Source organism: Rhagoletis zephyria, unplaced genomic scaffold (genome assembly GCF_001687245.7).
Source record: "Rhagoletis zephyria isolate East Lansing unplaced genomic scaffold, Rhagoletis_zephyria_1.1 Rzeph_scaffold_00930, whole genome shotgun sequence".
Taxonomy (NCBI): Eukaryota; Metazoa; Arthropoda; class Insecta; order Diptera; family Tephritidae; genus Rhagoletis; species Rhagoletis zephyria.
This window is the reverse complement of record NW_016158014.1, coordinates 68,838-84,635: the sequence shown is the minus strand read 5'-3', so window position 1 is coordinate 84,635 and position 15,798 is coordinate 68,838. Positions and strand designations below refer to the sequence as shown.

The window sequence follows — 15,798 nt, the reverse complement described above, 5'->3', positions numbered from 1 at the left end:
TTTCGAACTGGCTGCCGAGATAGGTCGATCTTCCACTCAGCCATCGATATGTGAGTATATATTTTTTTGTATACCCAACATATTGATGGCCAGATGCTGGAGCCAATTATATAGCTGCGTCTCCCCACTCGCGCTCAATGATTTATGCTATAATTGCTTTATTTGAGCAATGATTTTATGTACTAATCATTTGATGACCACAAAATTAATTCGTTTCTATTAATGTGCCAATTATAGAGTAGAATATATGTGTGTATGCACGATTACTATAGTACCTATGTATATACATTAGGTTGGGTCACAAAAGAAAATAATCGTAATAACGATAGCTAATTTCGAAAGCAAAGGCCTCTTCTTCTTCTTCTTCTTCTTCTTCTTCTTCTTCTTCTTCTTCTTCTTCTTCTTCTTCTTCTTCTTCTTCTTCTTCTTCTTCTTCTTCTTCTTCTTCTTCTTCTTCTTCTTCTTCTTCTTCTTCTTCTTCTTCTTCTTCTTCTTCTTCTTCTTCTTCTTCTTCTTCTTCTTCTTCTTCTTCTTCTTCTTCTTCTTCTTCTTCTTCTTCTTCTTCTTCTTCTTCTTCTTCTTCTTCTTCTTCTTCTTCTTCTTCTTCTTCTTCTTCTTCTTCTTCTTCTTCTTCTTCTTCTTCTTCTTCTTCTTCTTCTTCTTCTTCTTCTTCTTCTTCTTCTTCTTCTTCTTCTTCTTCTTCTTCTTCTTCTTCTTCTTCTTCTTCTTCTTCTTCTTCTTCTTCTTCTTCTTCTTCTTCTTCTTCTTCTTCTTCTTCTTCTTCTTCTTCTTCTTCTTCTTCTTCTTCTTCTTCTTCGGCGTCATAACCGCCTAAGCAATCTAAGTTCAACAAAGCACTCTAGTCGTTTCTCTTCTCTGCCAACTGACGCCAATTGGAAATTCCAAGTCAAACCAAGTCCTTCTCCACTTGGTCTTTCCACAGCAGTGGGGGCTTCCCTCTTCCTCTGCTACCACCAGTGGGTTCCGAGTTGAATACTTTCAGAGCTGCAGCGGCGGTGTCTATTCGAACGACATGGCCAAGCCAGCGGAGCCGCTGAATTTTAATTCGCTGCACTATGTCTCTATCGTTGAAAAGCTCATGCAGCTCATCGTTCCATCGTCTGCGGTACTCGCCGTCGCCAACGCGTAAAGGCCCGTAAATCTTCCACAAAATCTTTCTCCCGAATACTCCAAAAGCCGCCTCGTCGTATGTTGTCACTGTCCATGTTTCGGCGCCATACACCAGCACGAGCGTGATGAGTGACTTATAGAGTGTGGTTTCGTACGACGAGAGAGGACTTGCCTGCTCCTGACATGCTGACATTGTTGTCGGTGTTAATGCTGGTTCCCAAGTAAACGAAATTCTCTAGTTTTCGAAATTATAACTGTCAATAATGACGTGGGTGCCAAGGCGCGCATAGGCTGACTACTTGTTTGATGATAGGAGATACTTCATCATGTCCTCGTTTACCACCAGACCCATTCGTTTTGCTTCCTTGTCCAATTTGGAAAAAACATAGAAGACTTCGCCGTTTTTGTTACCGATGATGTCGATGAGCAATTGCACGCTCTTGTAGTAAATTGTACTTGAGCGGTTCAGTTCGGCAGCTCTTATAATCTTCTCCCACATCAGACTAAAGAAATTACACAAAAGGGAGTCAACTTTTCTGAAACCTCGCTTGCTGTCAAACAGCTCGATGAGGTCCTTTCCAAATCTGGCGGAGCTGGTGGTATTGCTCATCGTCATTTTACACGGCTATATTAGTTTCACAGGGACACCAAATTCAGATATTACGGCATAAAGACAACTTCTTTTCGCGCTGTCGAAAGCGGCTTTGAAATTATATGGTGCATGTCGTTTCTTCATAATTTAAGTACGTTCTCAACATCGGTAACTAGGCCGCCATTGTTTTTCTTACAGGAGTATGCCCTAGTCTTGAAACCTTCCGTACGTCGCCTAACTCTCTGGTAAAATTTTCGGCCATTCCTGTCGGTCAGCATTTCAAGCTCTTCGCACACATTTTTTCGTTTTTCAATAAAAACATTTTCGTCCTTTATAAAAGTCCAGGACGAGTTGGAGTTCTAGGACATTTAGAGATTGAAAAGGCACTTCCGCGAAAAATGTTTCAAACAAGCTTTACATATTTTTAACCACAGAATCTGAATCAGTCAGTAGCCGGCCAGTTTAACCCACTTCCAGTCGAAACCGGAGGTCGGTAATATCACCAAAGATAGAGCAACCCCGATTTGGTAGGTCATATATTTGCTTTTTTCAATAAAAAACATTTCCCTCCATTTTAAAGAGGGGGGACGTCTAGAACATCCTGTACTCCAAATCTATTACTGCAAACAACATTCAATAGCAGAAACTTGATTACACAGCATTTACTAAATTATAATGCATTTTGAGTAAATTTATTTTTCTCTTTTCGCAAATTGCCATACATTTGACCAACCCAAGGAAACCTTTTATTGGTTTTTTTCTTTATTAATTTTGCAATGTGACTAAATACAAAGCAAGTATAAATATGTCAGCAACATTGAATTCCCTTTTTGTGAATATGTAATGGATAAATTATAGTTTTCACAAGACATGATTATTTAATATGACCTCTCATCAGTGAATGTCATTGACTTTATGAGTGAAGCGCCCCAAGATTATTTGATTATACACTGCTAGCACGCCATGGCGTATACGCAACCTGGAATGACAGTTAACAGATTTGTGTTTTTATTGCCAACAAACAATCTGTCTGCATGAAATATTAGCCTTAATATGCCACTTTACTTCCTTCCACATTTGTATGTAGTAAATACTTGATGTCAATGACTTTACTCTTACGCTCACTCACTCGCTCCATAGGTATTACCGTCCAACATTTCAAGAAGGAGAAATAAAGGGTAGCAGAAAAATTACTATCATTATGTGTACGAATATTAACTAACGTAACGAGTGTATATACATACATACGGCTATGTCCTTGTATTGCTCAAGATGATTCACAACTATTTTTTTTATATCAAGTTCGCATTTGGCATACACACAACATTTGCTAACAATACTTATAATATATACATACATGTGTATGTATGTAGCAGAAATCATTCCAGCAGTCAGTAAATCAATAAGAAAGAAGCCCAGCTACAGAGCAATCAAAATGATAGTCAACAATAATTACTTGTCAACCCCGAAAAATTGTCAATGCACGGGGATAGGAGAAAAAAATTAAACATTCGGTTTAACATTCGCTGCATATATTTTTTGGCATTGTTTTCTTCTTGTGGCTTGCCAAAGTATCTTTGCATACAACATCGTATTTCTTGGAAGTGTTCAAGCAGACGCCTTGCAGTTTTTCCTTTGTTAGCTGTACAACTCATTTTGCATGCATTACAAGCCTATTCACATGCAAAGTGCAAACAGATCTCTCATAAATTAGGTAAAGTACACTCAGCAGCTTTACTATGGACGGCAAGTTGCCAAAGAAAGGGAAAAGTATGTAGATGAAAAAAAAAAAACATACAAATGGAAGAGGAGAGAAAGCAAAATATTTCCGTTGAAATATAGCAAAAAAAAATGGTAATAGTACTTTTGCTGAAGCATTCGCCATTTGGGCAACGCAACGCCAACCATTGTTGCCAGTTAAGCGAATTTCTCTCTAGATTTAGGATAATTCTTAGCCACTAGGAAGAAAATTTTGGTGTAAAATATTTTTAGGGATTTTTGCATATATCAAAATTTTATTTTTTTTTTTCTGAGATCAATGATTAAATGGAAAATTTCCTAACTTGTTAACAGTTACATGTACGTATCGACTGCTGAGTGGAAGATCGACCTATCTCGGCAGTCAGTTCGAAAACGGCCTATCTCAAAAAATTTTCAAGAACGCCTTATTTCAAAATTTGTTTCAAAAATGCCCTATCTCAGCTGCCGACTCAAAAACGCCCTATACCAGCACATTTTCAATAAATCGTGAAGTGAGATAGGGCGTTCTTGAACCGAATTCTGAGATAGATAATAAAATTCTGCCCATAAAAAATATAATAAATAAATAATAGATATAATATAATAGATAATAAATAGACGCTGCCCAGCTGTGCTTTAGAGTGAAGTAAAATTGACTATCTGGCAACACTGACGCCATCGGACAGTTGTTTCGTTATTTCTGGTTCTGTTTTGCGCTCAATAGGGCTTTACATCGTATATGTAGAGTATGTGGGTGAATGTGTGTGTGAGCATATGTGCTTTCTTTCCTACTAGTCTTCCCTTTCTTTTGTGAATTTTTCATATGCATATGCACACGTGTATGTATGTAGTTAAATATGCATTTGTTGTACTATGTGAGTGTTTTTTTTTTATTTTCGGCGAGTGTGTCATTAAGTGAAGTAATGATGCCACTTCAGTGGAATGCATTAGGAGGCTTAAGTATATACTCAGAGGCAAGCAAGTGTTTTTGCACACATGAGCGTATAAAGGAATGCAAATAAATACACTGTGATGCAAAGAAGGCTTGAGAAGAGATCAGGAAATTAAATCAAAATTATTTTCATCTGCACTCGAGAGTCTTGAAAACCAAATTAAAATCCAAATGGAACAATAGTGTAATAAATTGCGGTCCAGCAAAAATATCTGCGACAAATCACATCTAAATTATAATGCGTTCAACTTTCTTAAACACAAGTCCCAAGATACCGTATTTTCATGCTTATTTAGTTATACATACACAGCGTAACGTACATCTGTGTGATATATTTATAATCTCTATTGATTTACATATATTCTCTTCATGTAAATTCATAATTTAATGCGCCAAGTCACTGTGTTTATACAACTTTTCATTTGCTTGTATCTTTTGCACAATTGTTATTGCAGAAGAACTCCACTGCTTTGATGCAGCGCAAGCGTAAACGCCTAAAAATATGCTTCGGCAAGGCAGAACAGAATGCCGTAACGGCTGGCGCTAATATGGAAACAAATGTCGGCAACTCACTGAGCATAAGCAATATGCGCGAAGAGACAGAGTACAGTACAAGCAATTTCGATAGTAAAAGTCACGCGACCGAAATGACAACGGCATCGGGCGATGCAGAGGAGGTAAGTGAAGATTTCTAGAATTGAAACTCTTATATTATATAATTCAACTAGCAGATCCGGCGAACTTCGTCCCGCCCAGAATTAGATTTTTAATTTAAACATTTTGGTCCAACATTTTTTCCAACAGTCCGCGTTTACGATTTCGATTGGCACATTCATCGGCTAAGATTATGGTTTGGTGGTCGTTTGTTATCATTTTGTTATCGATTATTTATCGATCTTATCGATTTTGTTATCGATTTTTTATGGATTATGTTTTCTATTTTGTTATCGATTGATTATCGATTTTGTTATCGATTAATTATCGACTTTATTATCGATATTTTTATCGATTTTGTTCTTGATATTTTTATCGACTTTTTTTGTCGATATTTTTATCGACATTTTTAACGATTTGTTTATTGATATTTATATCAATTTTGTTAGATTTTTGTTACCGATTATTTATCGATTTTTTATCTATATTTATATCGATTTTCTAATACTTTACTACCAATATTACTATCGATATTGCTATCGAGATTTTTATCGAATTCGTCATCGATTTTGTTATCGATATTTTTATCGGTTTTGTTATCGATAGAGTATAAAGATAAAGATGAAGATAAAGGAAAACAGGATAACATAAATTTAATTAGAACGAACAGGGGTAGAGGTAGGGATGTAGTCGAAAAGTCAAAAAATATAACCTAAAGCCAAAGCAGATGTATGTATGTATGTATATACATATGTATTAGGGCGGGTCAATTTGTATGGATCGATTTTTTTCGACATTGTTCCCAGCATATTCGGATTCTTCATAAAATTCTAAGAAAAAAATTCCTCCAGACCATAGCTCTAAAATCAATTTCGAGCCTGCGCATTTTTAAAAGAAGATNTGTATGTAATGAAGGTCTCGCTTCTCCAGTGTGGCCCAGGCGCAATAACTTGGCCCAGATTTCTGAGGTACATTTCTAATGCTCTTTCTTATTAACCGGGTTTGAGAGCGACCGTGGTTCAGTTACAAAGCACTTGTTTTTTATTCATAACTAAATAGCACTTTCACAAAAACCCCATAAGTTTAATTTTCTTTCTTTCACATGTCATTCTCTCCACCGCTACGCAGTCCCAAATCTCTGCTATTGGCGAAATTTCAACAGTCTCGCACGAAGTTGCCACCACTGCGCGTCAACAACAGGCAATCGCAATTACATTGACAAAATCTGCACAACATCTGGCCGCCGCTGGCGCCGGCGCAGCCTTTCCCACCGCTTGCAGTCAGCTCACACCGACCACACAAACCAACAAACTGCTCGCCAGCATCCCCAATCCATACCACAAACTAACCAAGCGCCGCCAAATGCTAGAGGCCAAACGTGAACGCAAAGCAGCCCAAACATTGGCCATCATAACGGGCGCATTCGCTGTCTGTTGGCTACCCTTCTTCGTGATGGCGCTGCTGCTGTCGCTGTGCAAAGAATGTCACATCAACGCCGTACTTGCATCGCTCTTCCTCTGGCTGGGCTACTTCAACTCAACTCTGAATCCAATCATTTATACCATATTCAATCCGGAGTTCCGACGCGCCTTCCAACGTATACTCTGCGGTCGCAAACGCACGCTACATGCACGCAGCGGGAAGATATGATTCTGAGAGTAGTTGAGTAGCGTGGTTGTTACTTTTGTATCGACACGCTACAACACATGCAAACAAGGTGAGTAAGTCAAATAGCCATATGCTGCAGTGCTTCCGAAGTGGCACACAAGTGCATGTCTTACAAGCCCTTTTTTTCTATGGTACAAATGTCCGCACATACAAACCGTTAGATGACAAAAAACAACTAAGTTTTTATTTGTGTTGCTCATTCATATTTGCAGACACTAACCAAGCGGAGCATACAGAAATACACAGCATGTAAGAAACAACACAAAAACCAACAACAACAGCTACTGTACCCGATCCCTGCGCCCAACGTTTCCATTGATGTTGCACGTCTTCCTCGCCAGTTGATGTACAAAAAGTACAAAAAAGTAAGCAGCTGGAACAACTAAACAAACAAACAAACCGCTGAAAGTCACTGGCAACTTAGAGTGGCGGTTTAGTCGCGACTTCAACATACTACTTACTACCACCACTCTCGCCACGCATCCACACACCTACACTCGCTCAGATACAATTCAATGCACTTGTTTTCAAGTGTAATTCCCTTCCTATGCAAATACCTAGCAACGATGAACTTTGAACAGCAGCATATGCGATACACAAACACTTGAAAATGTGATGTGACTTGAATGTAAATGTGTGTGTACTTACATATGTATGTGTGTGGTGGCATGGTGGTGTGGATGTGGCGCACATACCACATACAAAGCAAAATTAATGTACACTCACCTAAGTAGAAGGCACCCAATGCCAAGTGTTTGCTCATGGAAGTGAACTCGGCTGGAAATTTGGCAGCAATTTTTGTTGGTAAGTAAATAAAGAAATTCTGTTATTTGTGATGAGTAATTGCTATTTTTGATTGCTGGGATTATTTTTTCTCATTCCCAATACGTTAGTGATTTCGAAAAGTATATATAAATAAATAGCACGCTTAGTGCTTTGTGGTATCAGGTGTGGCATAAATAAGTCAATTGGAAAATGAGATTGTCAGCATGGCAAGAAGTCAAACATAATTGGCTGCGAAATCGAGATTGGAAATCATAAATGCTATACATACATACATCAAAGAAAATTGCGACTATTTTTTTATTGCCTTTTAAAGCGATTAAGCCAAATATTTAGCTTGCAAAGACGCTTACCTGTTTATGAGTCATAAAAGTTAATAAAATTAAAATGAGAATTATATTTTTATATTTTATTAAAAAATTCTCAATAATTGAAAAAGCGTAGATTTATACATTTAGTTAGAACATAAATTATCTATACATAGTATGAAGGAAAGTCGAGATTCTTTGTACCCGGAAATCTCGAAAACTACTGAACGTATTTTGACGAGATTTTCTCTAGTATACTCTGTATCGACAGGAGAGTGACCATTTTTACTTAGAATTTTAATAGGGCTGCCAGCTGTCTAAAAAACTATAAGATCCGCACCGTTCGTCCGATTATAAAAAAAAAAAAGATTAGGTGTCAAAAAAAGAAAAGCACTAATATTTTTAATAGGGTTGCCACCTGTTAATAAAGTTACCATATTCAATCACAATAAGTGTAGGCATCAGTTCTGCACCGTGACTGTAAAACGAAAAGTCTTAGCGTCTACATGTGTAATAATGTATTACTTTTCTGAGTAGGGTTGCCACCTATTAAAAAGTTAGAAGATTTTCGCCATTCGTTGGATTACAAAATGAGATACCAAATGAAAGGGTCTGGCTTTTACATGTACAAAATCCTTCATGCTTCGAATACGGTTGCCACCTATTTAAAAATTACTATCTTCTATACACAGTATAAAGGAAAGTCGAGATATTTTTACCAAGCTAATCTCAAAAACTTCTCCACGGATTTATAGGAGTTTTTTTTTAATATAACCTGTACCGATAGGAATATTATCTTTAGAATTTAAAATTCCTGTAGGGTTGCCACCTGTCTAAAAAATTATTAGATCCACACTGTTCGTTGGATTACAAGAAATGAGATATCAAATAAAAGGGTTCGGCTTTTAGATGTTCAATAATGTAGTTCTTTTTGAGGAGGATTGCCACTTTTTAAAAATTATAAGATCTTCACCGTTTGTTGGACTATAAACTGGGGTACCAAGTGAAAGGATATGGTCTCTGCATGTGCAAAAAGGTTTTTATTTTTTTTTTTTGAGTGGGTTGCCACCTATTTAAAAATTTTATATGAGTAATACGCGAGGGCATTTTTTGTTGATGGCATTACATTTGTACAGTTCTTTCAATTTAAAAAAATGAGGTGTCAAATACAAAGGCTTGACCTTTCGAATTGCAGTAAGGTTTATTTTTCGAAGAGGCTTGCAACGTGTGTGAAAAATTAAATAATGTGTGAGCGTTTCGTTAGATTAAAACAAATGAGGTGTCAAATGAAAGAGCTTGGCCTCCAGATGCGCAATCATATATATATTTTTTTAGTAGGGTTGCAACCTGTTTAGTTGTCAGTCGCATCTTGTTTAATATCTATTGCATACGAGGCCGGTTAGTATACGTAGAAAGCTTTCAGTAATACTTTTTACCCGTCGTACTTGACACTTGAGGCCTTGTTACCCACGCACTATACAAACCACCTGACCCCTGCGAGGCATCAGAAAGGGTTTCATAGAGTGCATAGCACAACAACAGCACTTAACGCCCAAATACTAAGATAACTCATAGCCTAAACCGAAAGCAACCGTGTGGGAGAACAGTCGTAGTAGCGTTGGATCTCTTAAAAAGGTATTTGACTTCGTCAATCACTCCACGCTACTAGAAGACATTGCGGCTTCCTCTCTCACCTATTGTCAACTATTTAGCAATTCATAATGCATTGAATCAGCAAGTTAAAGACAACATGGGTGTGTAATTTCGGGAGGATAAATTTTTTGAATAATTCTGATTGATTTTTGGGTTGTGTACTTTATATTTTTCGGTAGAGAATATTGTGAAAATTATGGTTTGTATTTTTTTTTTGAGTTGGCGAATATATGTATATTGCTCATTTTATTTAATGTTGTTTCATTTTGATACTTTCATTCTGAACGCTACACGCTACCTGCCCATTTTTCTTTTAGCTTAAAAAATTAAAAACAAAGTACATAATATTGATTAAAAAAAATCAATTTTTCCGAAACCGAGTGGAATACTGACCTTGGAGGTTACTTTAAGGTCATTCAAAGGTCAACATTGTGTTTTAATTGATAATCCCGAAGGTGGTATGAAGGTCAACTCCTTCCAAGGAAGCACCCTTCCTTGACAATTTATCCGACTTGAATCCCATTTTTTTAAGGTCAGCTCGTATTTGTGAGATGCCGCATATAGAAAGAGGGTAGTAACTATACATATAAGAAAATAAATAATATGAAAAAAATTTAAAACTTTACTATAAAAACCTGAAGAGCATTTACCACATGACCTGGATAATAGACGAGAAGGCGAAAAGAGAGATGTGTTTTTCAAAAAGAATAAAATAAATTAAGAAAGGCGTGCGTGCGAAGAACTTGAGATGCTAGCAGACAGGAATGCGCTGCGAAATTTATTTTTAAAAATAATTAGACGGCTAAAGCTGGCCAATCAACATATTTGTGTAAAAGAAATTTGTTGTTGTGGCTAAGAAGATTAAGTACCAGAATTCCCAGGTACAACCTCAATCAATACCAAACGATTCATCTATTTCCTTAACTGATGCTTTGATGACTTTTTTCCAATCCTACTGAACAAATAAAACGTCAAACATATGCGACTAAAATCAATATCGTTTTGCCTACCTTTCGGTTTTTATTGTTTATTTCTTGCCTTTTTTATAATTCTTTGCGCCATTTTTTCAGTACGCGGTTGAAGCCGGTCGTGGTTTGCAATTTACGTGATCTAAGTTCAAACTGGCCCTTAGCGACTTTCTACCCGTTGTTCTTCTATTCTATAGGTGTTTTTTATCGGGTTTTAAGACTACAATCGTCTGAGTACTATACATAATTTCTAATATAAGGTTGTTTTGAAATACTTTCAAAAGAGAAGCCAAACAGTCGTAGTAACTGGAAAAACTTTAATATTTTACAGATTACAGGAGAAAAATCTAATACTTTATTTGTTTTTTGTTTTCCCTCATTTGCAGCACAAATTTGCAGGCAACATAAAACTAACAGCAAAAACATAATCAAAAATACATCTACACCTTTTAATCGAACTGTGAACTTTTAAGCAGAACTGTGAGAAGAAAGGACTTCCTAACGCAAAGATCGATATTAAAGGTAAATAAACTTTACAACAAAAAAGTTATTAGTAAGAAAATTCTATAAGTAAGGGCAAAACACATAAACACAGCAAATGAAACTATATTCTATTTAATTTTTATTTTTTACTGCACATATCAAATTCACTAGCTCATTGTAGCAATAGTAGGCTGTGACTAGACATGGACACATGCTACGAGTATGAGCAAGGATTCATGTGAAGTGTACATGAATATTGGGGGAAAACAATGTTTTTAAATTGGAAGAAATAATAAAAATTGGTGTAAATTTCATATTTACTCCAAAAATTGTCCACTTACTTACAATGTGCTCACAAAACTTACTATTTCTTTAAATAGCACAAAAAAAAAAAACCTTAAAATTTGTTAAAAAAAAAATAGCCGAGCTAAAGATTTTTTAGTGCGGGCAGTCATGTAAAAATGCTTTTTTTTAAGAATAAGTCGAGAATTTGAGGGTGTTACAACAATTTTAAATGCAGTTTCGTGAATTGCTCGACCAGCCCTATTAGGTCACTTAAAAAGTTCATGGTCAGTGTAACACCACGTTATTATTATTATGATTTATCATTGTTTAGAAGAAATACATGTTTCATTTTTATCGTACTTTAAAATTTAGTTGCCCTCAACATGGATGAACATAAGAATATCTACAACATATTTATATGTTGATATAAGAATTTTAAGTAACTTACAATGATATGCTTTTTTCAAAACTCACGAGCTTTTAGTGTAACTTCCTTCTTGAGCCAGAAAAATAAAACGCTAAAGCATTATTTTTGCATTTATTTCAATAAATTTTTCACCATCAATATTTGAACAATTTTAGCTTTAAAGCGTTTGTTTAAAAATCATAATTGTTCTTTTTTTTAAGAACTTTGGGAAGTTTTAAAATAGAATGTTCATATTTGAGGCATTGGACCTTGACATCAAATAAAATATATCTGTGGAGTTTCAAGAGTGTGCAACCAAAATGCAAAAAATACAAAATGCCAGCATGCGGAATATCTGTCGCAGCTATTTTGTAATTCTTGAATCTTTACGATTTTTATAATTTTAATAATTTTAGGTACCTCCAAATGTACTATGATTCCAGAAACTAAAATTCCATTTTTACAATTTTTATTGGCACACACTAAATTCATTCTAAAATTGTTATTTATGTACATGAAAAAAGTAGTATGTATGTGCATAAGGAAAGCTATTTAAAAATCTACCACGCCAATATTAATTAATTTTAAATAATATGAATTTAAGTTTAAGCCTGCGAGTAAACGTGTTAGATTATTACGTATGGTGCTACGGGGCGTATACCTTACATACGCAACTAAGGGTATATCCAGCCCTAACCACCAAAAAAGGTAAGCAACATATTTTTCAAACTTTTTTTTTTACGCAGAAATGCACGTAGAGCATTTAGATGCAATTCTGCATCAAAAAAAAAAAAAATTTTAAAAAAATGTCGCTTACGTTTTTTTGGCGGTTGGGGCTCGATATGAGAACGAGCGACATTTCACGAAAGCAATTTAAGTGAAATATGTTGTATTGATTTTTTTAATTGTATACGGAAATTGACAGAAAATAAAATAAAATTTTCCAATTAAATTGCTGGTGAAACCGGCTCTAAGGGCCAATTTCACAGTGCGTAGTTAACTCAGAATCAGCAGTTAATTACAGATTTTTGTACTGAAAATCTCTAGTTAACAGCCGATTCTGAGTTAAATGCGCACTGTGAAATTAGCCCTTAGTATATCTTTTTCAAATTTTCATTTAAATAAAATTTTGCTTTGGAATCTTTTCCTTTCTAATGCATTTTCTAAGATGAGTGTGCCTCCATTTTCATACAAAAATACGTTCTGCATTTTGTCGATACACTTTTTGTCGGATACACTTTTTTCCACCAATCGATAAATTTGTATCGAATCGACATGACGTCATTATAATGAAGAATTTAATCGATTTCTTACAGAAACACACTACAGTTGTTTGGTGCTATTTCTTACGAAATCTTTTACAACAATTTTATTTCACTTTTTTTACTAACACCCTGCAGTGAAATCCCAAACTAGTCAGGAAAAATACTAGTTTACAAACTAGAATTTCTTAACAGAAACCGAACTAGTTCTAAAATGACCAGAGTTGTACCAAGTACAAACGATTTATTCATACCCTGTATTATTTGACTTCGACGGTTTAATACAATAAAGTACACAAAATAATATAACTTTTTTTTGGGTATATCGTAAACCGTTAAATTGAGTACGTATTCAATTATACCAGACCTGTTATTTTGTTATTTTTGATCATTTTCAATTATTTTTTATTTTGTTTATTACACGATTAATATAATTATTTCATTAATTTCTATTATCAATATTTAAGCCAAACTATGGACAAACCTGAAGAATATTTAATAACTGCTTGAATTACACAGGCCAACAAGGTTTTTTAACCAAGAATCGGACTATACTTTTCCGAAGGTCTTTGACGTGCTGAATTCGAATCTGACCCCAGATCACGTCAGGTTTTCGGAATATTCTTACCTAAAAGTACAAAAATCACGGTTTTTGGGCACATTTGAGCTGCACTACTCCTCCCCTTCGAAATTCATCTTAAAGCTTTAAAAAATCTTTATTTGTTACCGAGAAGTCGTCTGTTGAATTTACTGAGTTTAGTAAATTCGTTGATATTCTGAAAATGAGGAGTATTGGATGTTGGAAATTGAAATATCTATGTATTTATTTTTTCTTTTAATTAATACTCAAAAAATTAACAATAATTATTGGCAAATCTAAGGCTGCTAAATAAAAATATGTAAAATAAAAAGTGTACTTAAATGTTTTTTATTGTATATTCATGAATTCGTTTTATTTTTTGACTACCAAATTAGTGGTTTTGGTCCATAATTAGACTAGTATTTTTCTGTCTATTCTGATCTAGTATGAGACTGGTATGTTTCTGACCGAAATCTGACAATTTCCATTTCGTAGGACATCCCCATGTTAAAAATACCAGTTGATTGCATGGATAAAAGATAGTTGGCTGACTAGTTGGGCATGCGATTCATACTAGTTGTGGGGTAGTTTACAACTAGTTCATTTGACTACAGGGCACATGTGCACGCATACATACATATGTACCTATGCATACATATGCATGTCCGAAGTTGTGTATGGTGTCAGTTACCCAAAAGTAAATAACACTACGAAGATTTTTTTGGTGTTAATTAGGTTTACAATTTTTCTTTCTCTTCCTCTCTATTTTCCATGCACACATTGCTGCCTCGCTCACCTCACTCGACAGCTAGTTACAACGCGCTGACAATCTGGACACAAGTTGTACTCGTACATGTCCCAGCTATCTTCCAAAAGCCAATTAAAAGATGCTCGTCATTAAATGTACTTTATTACATATGTATGTATGTACCTACGTATGTATATGTAAGTACATACGCAACTATATGTATGTGTACGCATGCATATGTATAGCAGAGAATATTGAGTTTACATGTAACTATGTTTGTAGTTTATAGTTGTATAAATATGTATGTAGGTTAAGTCAAAGAAAACGATACGCTTTTGAAGAGACACAAAAACAAAGTTTTAAATAGTATTTAGAATGATTTACTACATTTTTTAAGAACTTGTAAAGTCCTCTTTAAGTCATGAAAATGCAAACGTATTTGATTGTGTGTAAGTATGTATTTAAAATAAGAAATCGCGTAAATGGTATTAGACGCTTTAGTAGTTAACTATTCGTAAATGCATAAATCAAAAACCTGAAAAAAAAACATTAAAATTTTTAAGTCTTTATGTGCGTACATATGAACTTACACAAGGCATAGAGTGGCGATTTGTTTCTAATGCTTACTCGAATTCGTCAAATACTTATGTATATAAATGTTTATGTAGTTTATAATGCATTACAAATATTTAGTAGTGGCTTTGTGTATGTATTTTTAAGTATTTACAAACCTGCATTAAATAGATTCGGCAAAGAAAATTACATACATGAATTAATTTCGTGCGCCTTTGTAAATACGTTTTTATTAAAATAGTTACTCAGTTATATACTTACATGTACTGTGCAAATTTATTATTTCCCACTTGAAGTTAAACTAATGTGCGAAATTATATTCTTAATTATATATTTCGAACTTCCGTATTATGCTGACTATATTTTATGTGTATATATTCAGATATATGTATTACAGCCATTTTCACGAAAGCAATTTAAGTAAAACATGATTTTAATTTTTTGAATTTTATATCGAGAGTGTCAGAAAATAAGAAATCATTTTCCATTTGAATTGCTGGTGGAACCCTCGGTTAATGTACAGTCTACGCTTAAAAACTATTTTCTAAGAAAGTCTTAAATATAATTTGACTGTGAAGCTAACAAAAAAAAAAACAACTACAACTAAAACACTGGCAATGTATAGACTTGAAAATAAACTAGCAAAGCTGAAAACTAAAATTTATTGACTTATTCACTCGCATGTATTTTTCATCCTACGGTAAGTACTTATATGCGGTTTTATCTGAAACTAAATTAATGGTTGTTACTCTTTGTCCAGGATAAACAAAAAAAAAAACAAGTAAGAAAGTCTAAGTTCGGGCAGAGCCGAACATTAAATACCCGGCGCAAGTATTAAATATATGTTTTCCACCTTTCCGAAAGCTACCGCTACATGATAAGCCGGGGTGTATACATTTTAAGTAAATTAGCGTCCTTAAATTTCGAAATATTGAAATTTCAAGCATTTCTGAAATTTACCGTTATATGAAAAGCGGCCTCAATTTTAGTCCGATTTCAACAATTTTCAACG

At 34.8% G+C, this 15,798-nt stretch overlaps 1 protein-coding gene across 1 annotated transcript in view; it reads left to right on the top strand.

Annotated features, from left to right (window-relative positions):
* LOC108362096 (5-hydroxytryptamine receptor 2B-like) overlaps positions 1 to 15,177 on the top strand; it is a 40,194-nt gene extending 25,017 nt beyond the window's left edge. The window contains exons 6-10 of the mRNA XM_017614950.1: positions 4,871 to 5,092; positions 6,198 to 6,786; positions 6,950 to 7,541; positions 10,836 to 10,971; positions 14,274 to 15,177. Coding sequence (XP_017470439.1) covers positions 4,871 to 5,092; positions 6,198 to 6,719 — 744 coding nt within the window. The 3' untranslated portion in view covers positions 6,720 to 6,786; positions 6,950 to 7,541; positions 10,836 to 10,971; positions 14,274 to 15,177. The remainder of the gene's footprint in view (positions 1 to 4,870; positions 5,093 to 6,197; positions 6,787 to 6,949; positions 7,542 to 10,835; positions 10,972 to 14,273) is intronic.
* The last annotated feature ends 621 nt before the right edge of the window (positions 15,178 to 15,798 follow it).